Source organism: Homalodisca vitripennis, chromosome 8, assembly GCF_021130785.1.
Source record: "Homalodisca vitripennis isolate AUS2020 chromosome 8, UT_GWSS_2.1, whole genome shotgun sequence".
Taxonomy (NCBI): Eukaryota; Metazoa; Arthropoda; class Insecta; order Hemiptera; family Cicadellidae; genus Homalodisca; species Homalodisca vitripennis.
The window spans coordinates 20568357-20576922 of record NC_060214.1 but is presented as its reverse complement, the minus strand read 5'-3'; the positions used below and the strand labels follow the sequence as shown (position 1 = coordinate 20576922).

The window sequence follows — 8566 nt, the reverse complement described above, 5'->3', positions numbered from 1 at the left end:
CTGCGGTTTCGACATCAGGTCTCCGAGCGTAGTATCCCATCTTGATAAATGGGCTTCTCTTTCGCAAAGTGAGGTCGATAAACAGAACTTTCAAACTTTCCGCACATTTTCTATTGTTCAGTGACAAAAGAAATCAAGAATACAACGTTTCGAGATCTACAATCTGGTCTCTTCTTCAGGTGGATAACCGACCTAAGACAATCAAGGTTAAATTATCAAACATATCAGAGCATTGTAACATGCATAAGTCTAACAGAAATCACCACAACTATACTGTGTAGGCGTATATGGTCTTTCTGTGTCTTCTGTGTCTAGGAAGTCAAATTATTACGTAATATCCTTGAACCAAATCTTAAATGTAATAATCTCTGCAAACAGCTCTCTAGATTTGTCTCTAAGGAAACGTTCAGTTTGGGATTCTTTGGCCTATTTGAATCAAAGCTTAGGTGCGCCTTAATATCTGGGGTTCTGTAGTACCCTGAGCCTTAAGAGTACTTTCTCCCTACAAAAGGAGCGTTAGAAACCACGAGACAACTGTAAAGAGCGATGGTTCAGTCAGGAAGGATTTTCAATCTACCCAGCCTATGAATATATCCTGTGTAAATAAATCAGTTTTCATTCTGATTCTTAAAGCTAAAACTCCATTCAGTTGGTTTTTCCATTCAGGTGTTTACTATAACTTTCAAGCTGATCAATATTATTTTTTATCACATTATGCATAAGTAAGGTAATTGACATCGAGTTTGTCTGTTAACCTAAAATTGCACTGAGAAACGTTAGCGATAAAATTCGTTCTTGATTAATATATTTTAAATGTGATTCTTTTTTTTTTGTTTATAGGTTAAATTTAACATTGACCACAAATGTATAAAAGTATTACAAAGATATTGAATCATGATTTTTTATCCTTTTTATGACAGTCGCAAGTGTAAGTTTGAGAGTACCTCTTCACGTCTATTACACTATATCTTATGGTGTAGGTGTCTCTGATGTCGAAACGATGTAATAAGTTCATTTTTGAGTTTCGTCTTTTGTTATCTCTTCAGACGAACATGACTCCAGATTCCAGTAGTCGAGTCTGTAACACCGTCAGGTCCCAGAAGCTGCAGGAAGCTAAGAGGAAGGTGAGTTGGAGCTTAACACAACATTCGTATTGACGGAACTATTACGTATGATTTCAAATTATCTGCTGATCTTGTTTTGCAACAAGTCTATATTCATTCTACAATATATAAACATTGAGTCTATAAATAGTTTTACGTCGATAAAATGTAATTTGATCTAACTTGTGTTCAACAATTTGTATACGTTTAGTATCAAAATAAAAATAAAAAACAAACAGTTTGCCTATTGCTTTGGCAGGTTTATCCTCTCTGGAGTAAAAGCCAAAACCTGATGCTGTTGAGTGACGTCATAAAAATTAAAGTGGTGTAAACAATTTTGGGTTTAGAAAACGGTTTTTAGGGGACATTCATTGCTCTTTATTATATATTTCCTAAATACACAAAAATTAGCAGTTTTTTATCACTGCTCGTGAAATTACAGACATTTAATTAGACAATTTAGGTCATTTTTTTCATCGAGCCCAAATAAAAACGGCTGAAGATAAAAGTGTCAAATGAGTAATGACTGCGATGAGTGACATAAGTTTTATTCATTTTTGCCCTAATTAAATCATACATTTTAATTTATATATAATTTAATGATGGAATTTTAAAAATAGTTCTTTTCTTGACGAAATTATATTATTATTATTAAAGAACATGTCACCCCCTGGAGGTATAACTCTTATACATAAAGTAAAATTTTTATCGTAGGCAGTTTTTATTTTTATCCGATTGCAATTTTTGAAACTACTTATTTTAAATGCCTTTAATTTCACGTGGAGAAATACCAACATTTTTTCTTGAGTTTAAAACATGTTTGAGCTCCAAAATCATTTCAACCACCTTAAGTGAAGCCACATAAGGAAATACATCAGGATGAACAAATTATTTGGTAATTAGTAAATAAGTGGACAATGCAATGTGCGATGACCAACATTTTTTCTTGAGTTTAAAACATGTTTGAGCTCCAAAATCATTTCAACCACCTTAAGTGAAGCCACATAAGGAAATACATCAGGATGAACAAATTATTTGGTAATTAGTAAATAAGTGGACAATGCAATGTGCGATGACCAACATTTTTTCTTGAGTTTAAAACATGTTTGAGCTCCAAAATCATTTCAACCACCTTAAGTGAAGCCACATAAGGAAATACATCAGGATGAACAAATTATTTGGTAATTAGTAAATAAGTGGACAATGCAATGTGCGATGTATCATTTGTTTAATTGGAACCCCCAGTAGTGGGACATTTGTACATTCTGCGGATCTTCTCCAGATCCCCATCTGTGGCTGCTTCCCGCTGTCCCATGTCTATACTGGGGTCGTCCCGTTGTCCCTGTAACAGTCCCAACAGCCCACTCCCCCGGGACTGTGGTCACACATTACACTATACAACTACACATATAGGCCGGAGAAGGGATACAACGTTTTCTATGCAAATTGTATCCTTTGATCGCATAAGTTACATAAGAGATAACTCATCCAATGCTGAACACTGAGGCATGGAAAAACTGAGCGCTTGGACTGCCATCTGTGGAGAGAAAGCCTAGTAGAATGGTAACAATCCGAGTAACGTGGCGCAGCCCTAGCGGTGGACGTTAGAATTAACTGAAACAACCCCCGGTACCACGTGGCGCAGCCCTAGCGGTGGACGTTAGAATTAACTGAAACAACCCCCGGTACCTAACACACCGCGTCCGCATGAATGACTTATCTCCTGCGTAACTAATACAATCAAAGATGTATTAATACCTATTTCATGAACTTAAGTAAATGCAAACTTGTAACACACCACGTCCGCATGAATGACTTATCTCCTGCGTAACTAATACAATCAAAGATGTATTAATACCTTATTCCTGAACTTAAGTAAATGCAAACTTGTAACACACCACGTCCGCATGAATGACTTATTTCCTCCGTAACTAATACAATCAAAGATGTATTAATACCTTATTCATGAACTTAAGTAAATGCAAACTTGTAACACACCACGTCCGCATGAATGACTTATCTCCTGCGTAACTAATACAATCAAAGATGTATTAATACCTATTTCATGGACTTAAGTAAATGCAAACTTGTAACTCACCACGTCCGCATGAATGATTTATCTCCTGCGTAACTAATACAATCAAAGATGTATTAATACCTATTTCATGAACTTAAGTAAATGCAAACTTGTAACTCACCACGTCCGCATGAATGATTTATCTCCTGCGTAACTAATACAATCAAAGATGTATTAATACCTATTTCATGGACTTAAGTAAATGCAAACTTGTAACACACCACGTCCGCATGAGTGATTTATCTCCTGCGTAACTAATACAATCAAAGATGTATTAATACCTATTTCATGAACTTAAGTAAAAGCAAACTTGTAACACACCACGTCCGCATGAATGATTTATCTCCTGCGTAACTAATACAATCAAAGATGTATTAATACCTATTTCATGGACTTAAGTAAACGAAAACTTGTAACACACCACGTCCGTATGAATGATTTATCTCCTGCGTAACTAATACAATCAAAGATGTATTAATACCTATTTCAGTAAACGAACACTTTTAGAGGAAAATAAAAATTTAAAAATGTTGTATTGCTTCACCTTTTCCTCAACTAAGAACTGTTGAAATATTAAATTAAAAGTTCTGTATAATAAATGGGATTTAAATATATATGTATTTTATTCATTATACTCCATGGAAAATGTCAGATAGGTGTGTGTGTAAAGTGAAATGTTAATAATTTTTCTTCTGAAAACTTATACTAAGAAAGTTTAAGAATACAAACACAATATTTGCATAATTAGGTAATTTAAACAAATAATGCATTTTAAATCTTTTAGTACATATTTTAAGTAAGGTTTAAATCATTAATACTACACACACAAACACACACACACAGCCGCCATTGTGTATTTTTCTAAAAAAATATATCTTAAAGTAGTAAAGCTAACTAACCAAATAGCTTGGGTTTGAATAACTAAGAGTTTTTTTTAATAATTGTGTTATTTTCTTTAGTATTAAATAATGGTGTCTGTTAAAAATTAAGTCAAATAATAATGAGACAAAGACACAGTTGTTTGGCTTTCCCGGTTTGTGCAAGCGTATCTTTAGTTGTCGTGCTCGCTTATGCGTTGACCGATTTCGTTGAAAAGTACCGTTGGAATTATTGTAGAAATTTCATAATCGCTAGTATCTTGTAAATTTGTGTTATACCTGATTAGTTTTAAAACAGATCGTGCTCGTTTGTACATTGACAGATTTTGTTGAAACAAGTACCGTTGGAATTGTAATAAACATTTTAAAATATTTGGTACCTAGTACAGTTTCAATAACTATAATGGTTTCTTTTGTTATTTGACTTTATACATTTGTTAATATTAAAGAAAATGACACAACTATTTTATTTTATTTTCCTCTGATCTTTTTGAACCTATGTGACAAATTTTGTCTCTTTAACTTAAGTAGTTTTAGACATAACAACAGTGTTTAATAAAAATTGCAAAATGGCGGCTATTAGCTAAACGAGGCATTTTTTCTCAACCTATGTTTGTATGACACTTGCTTTTTGAAATTATTAATAATAATACCCACAGACGTTTATAACACTCTTTTGTGAACATCCTGTATATAGAATATTTTCCCGATGAAGTAAAACACCCAATGTGTTAATTTTCATGGGAAACAACAGTTTCAAGGTAAATATGAACTCTAACCAATACCTTAATAGCAGACTACTTGCTAGGGAAGACCGTTTAGTGGTAAACCATTCCAGAAATCTCTCGTTAGTGATGTTAGTGATAACAGTTTCCAAACAACAACTCTTACTTTGTGATTTTTGGTGATAGAAATGGATAAGAATGTGAATAAAGAACTAGATTACAGTGGGTAGTGCAAGGACACATCAGTGAACCACCTGTTGGCAAGAGAAAATAGAAGATCAAAAATGTTGGCGATGGGGTGAGGCTAATCCTTACAATAAACACTGGAAAAGGTTCTCAAAAGACTTTAGAAGCATGGCGTAACTTTAAATGAATCAACATTTGAGTTCGGTTCTTATTTTCTGCCTCGCAATAGAAAGAGATGTAGACGAGGAGACCACTCTGTCCCTATCTTCCATTTGTTGTTAGACCATATAAGTTGATAAATACATGCGTACATATTAATTATAAATATAAAGAGCGCTCATGTGATCGTAAACTCTGTTTACATTTATAACACCTACTTATTGTACGTATTTGCCAGTACAAAGATGACTTTTACGTACATAATAATATATAGTTGTTTTAATCTGTTAAATACTTTTTACCTGAGTATACTTTTAAGATGGTCAAAAAATTATCTATAAAAAACTAACCAGGCTCGTGTGTTTTGGAAGATTATAAATGTTTATTCAGTGATTAAACTGTGTATAAGTCTAAATCTTGAAATTTTTACATAATGTATATACTTACAACAGCCACGATGGTGTCCTTCCCGTTTTTTGAAAACGCGTACTTCGGATAGTGCATAACACTCCGGTAGTCGTATGGAACATCAAATGTTGTCACTTCAGTCTTTCTCGCTTTTCCAAAGTCATTTTTGTATTCTAGAACAACATTTTTATGGATATACCCTGTAAAATATATAAACGTCTACCTAAGATAATTGGTGGCTTAATCTGCAAACAAATAAATATCTCAATGTTTTTGAGTGGGACTGTGTTGTCATTATTTTACAAATGATGAAAAGAAAATGTCCGAAGATAGAACCTAGAGAGACTCCCAACTTTACTTATAACGACCTGGCCAAACATTTATTCCGTAAGTTTAACAAACTTAAGGCATTTGTAACTACTGAAAAGTTCAAAAGAACATTAATTTTGTGAGGTATAAAGAAGTATACCAAAAAGAGTAGTTAAATAAAAATGGATGGAATTACAATATTGGCATTTCGCCACTCAACCACAAGCCGCTTCCTGTGCAAAACCAAAGTATCAGCTCCGTTCTTGACGAATGAATCACAGCAACGACCACGCTTTTGTGTAATACGGTCATTTTCATAAATAAAACAGTAATATAATTGCTCTCAGATATAAATAAAAATGTCTAAATAGTATTTATGTAGTGAGGGAAAATAAAATTATATGCTTACGAGGTTCCACATTGTCCCAGAGTATCTTGACGTACGTATCCCGGTCAGGCCTGGCCTGTTCATGCATCAGCCCTAGCACATGGAGAAGTTCGTGTTGTATTGTGCCTTGATGCCTCAGACACTCCGGAGATTGCAAGTTCACAGGAAGCGGCTTGCCCAGCTTAGGCCGATATCCGATCATAGCGTAACAGCCTTGGTCCTGAAATTATCCAATGCCTCTAAAAAAATTAGATTCCAAATGTTTGATGAAGTACTTTCATGTGAATAAGAATCGTTTTAGTGGTATAGAATGTGTTATTCGCTGACGATTCATCCTTTGTTATCTAAGAGTTCATTTGCAGGTTATTATATCTTCTTTAGAGTTCCACAATATGGAATTGAAAAATTATGTGCTTTTCCAGGTTGATTACAAATCAATCTAGAATCTTTGTTAAAACCACATAACTACATCTAATTACACTAATTCCTGTAAAATGGTGTAGCAAACTATAATGTAGGCAATAAACTGGCCTCAGCTGCTTTGTGCAGCACAAGGAGACCAAATGCTGTTGGCAATCAACTAGAAACGGGAGCCGAGAAGAGAACTCTTTCATCCCATTGTAATTTGTTTGTTTCAACAAGCATTTGCAACGTCTTACATTTATATCTGAAAACTTTAACTATACGTTTCAAAGATAACGTTGTCTATGCGTTTCAAAGATATCATAGGGTTTTCTTTGTTCCAACAAGCATTTGCAAAGTCCTACATTTATATTTGAAAACTTTACGCTTTGAATATAACGTTTCCTATGGGTTTTCAAAGATATCTGACGTTTTCAACAAGTGTTTTTTTTTTCAAATTTTGCTATACTTCTTAAACTGATTCAATCTAACATTTAGTATATTCTGAATGTAAATTATTTTGGATACCTGTAAATATAATTGGCTGAGCATCAGCAAACTTCGTCATTCAATAGCTGGCCAAAATTATTTTGTCTGCCCACACGATATCTGAAGAACGAAATAGCTAGAATAGATTCGAAATGTTTGACGAAGCTCCATTTCTAAGTAAGCAATATCGGTTTTGACGATGTTGGAATGGAATTTGGCTGAACTTCAGCGAATACAGTATACCTGATTTTCTGTGGTAGATTGGGCTATACCTTTGAAATGAAATGATGAATTCAACTTCATTTCTGCACGGGCAAGATCTACTTCGATGGAGGTGTGTGTCTCTATGGGATGTCTCTCATCTGGCAAGGTGCGTGGAGTTACCCCATGTTGAAGAGTAACCTTTCTTATTTTAGTGTTAGATAGGTAAAAACTGTTTTTGGACAATGGGGTGAACCAGAATACCGTCGATAAAACTAGTATGGCCTAGAAACAGCGAAACGTGTTACGCGGTACGTAAGCTGTCGTACTCGTGCCTTGTATAGTAATAAGCATACAAATAATCACTCACATCATTGCTATGAATAAAGTAATGTCTCGTTTTGTTGTCTCAAATGTTATTGTAATATGTGTAACGTATAGGCCTAAACAGTAAATAAAAATTCAGGACCTCCTTCTATTATTTTAGTCTATATAAGGAGATATCCTTTGGGTACTGGTGCAATGTGGAAAGGAAGTTTCATTATAGTGGTTTTGAAAATGTTGTGTGTCCTCCAAAAATGCGGAATTTTATTTTACCACTTCCCGGTGTCCTACAAAGATTAAATTTTATATACAGTACTTGTGTCTCATGACGCAATAAAAATACCTGTTACTAGTAGACTCTCTTTGACTGGAGACGTTAGTTTTTCATATATATGTATAAGTATTTTTGTTGTTGTCACATATAGTATGACTAATATGACTCGCTTACCACAGGGCTCCATCATATTTTAACATCGCGTTGGTCTAAAACTAATTAGTTGTTACTGTTAGTATAAATGAAGAACATTTGGATAGTGAATAACTATGTTGGTAACGTGAAAAATTTAGAATAAAGGAATTCGAAAAAATGCACTGAATTAGTTAGAATAATACCAAGAGATGGCAACAGTGAAAACATTAAACTACTTATATGGGTTAAGACTCATTTTCCTGAAGTAAAACAAAGGATCCTATAAGAACATGTTAATAATGTTATCATCTGGTAATAATATTTTCTTATAGTTTTAAGTATATTTGATTACCTTTTCTCGGTTGATGCTGATGTATTCCGCTTGACTTTCTCGCGTCACAAATTTTATACAGGTTTTACTCTCTATGGCGTCCATGGCTTTGCGGACCGTCTTCTGCTCTTCTGGATCATCTTCAGTTAATAATGTTATCATCTGGTAATAATATTT

At 34.1% G+C, this 8566-nt stretch overlaps 1 protein-coding gene across 1 annotated transcript; it reads right to left on the bottom strand.

Moving 5' to 3' along the window:
* Window positions 1-2314: 2314 nt before the first annotated feature.
* On the bottom strand, window positions 2315-8566 carry LOC124367408 (zinc metalloproteinase nas-4-like). Its single transcript, XM_046824204.1, has 4 exons — window positions 8411-8566; window positions 6255-6453; window positions 5576-5709; window positions 2315-2478 (listed from the first exon to the last, which is right to left on the bottom strand). Exons 1-4 carry the CDS (start codon window positions 8549-8551, stop codon window positions 2332-2334), a joined length of 621 nt encoding a protein of 206 aa, XP_046680160.1. The 5' UTR covers window positions 8552-8566; the 3' UTR covers window positions 2315-2331.

What these genes read in the sequence shown, in the direction of transcription:
- LOC124367408 (XM_046824204.1), bottom strand. Translation starts at nt 8,551, where the DNA reads ATGATAACATTATTAACTGAAGATGATCCAGAAGAGCAGAAGACGGTC. An exon ending in TCAGCATCAACCGAGAAAAG is followed by an intron (nt 6,454 to 8,410) that starts GTAATCAAATAT and finishes GGATAATTTCAG; the next exon opens with GACCAAGGCTGTTACGCTAT. An exon ending in AGGACACCATCGTGGCTGTT is followed by an intron (nt 2,479 to 5,575) that starts GTAAGTATATAC and finishes GTGTGACCACAG; the next exon opens with TCCCGGGGGAGTGGGCTGTT.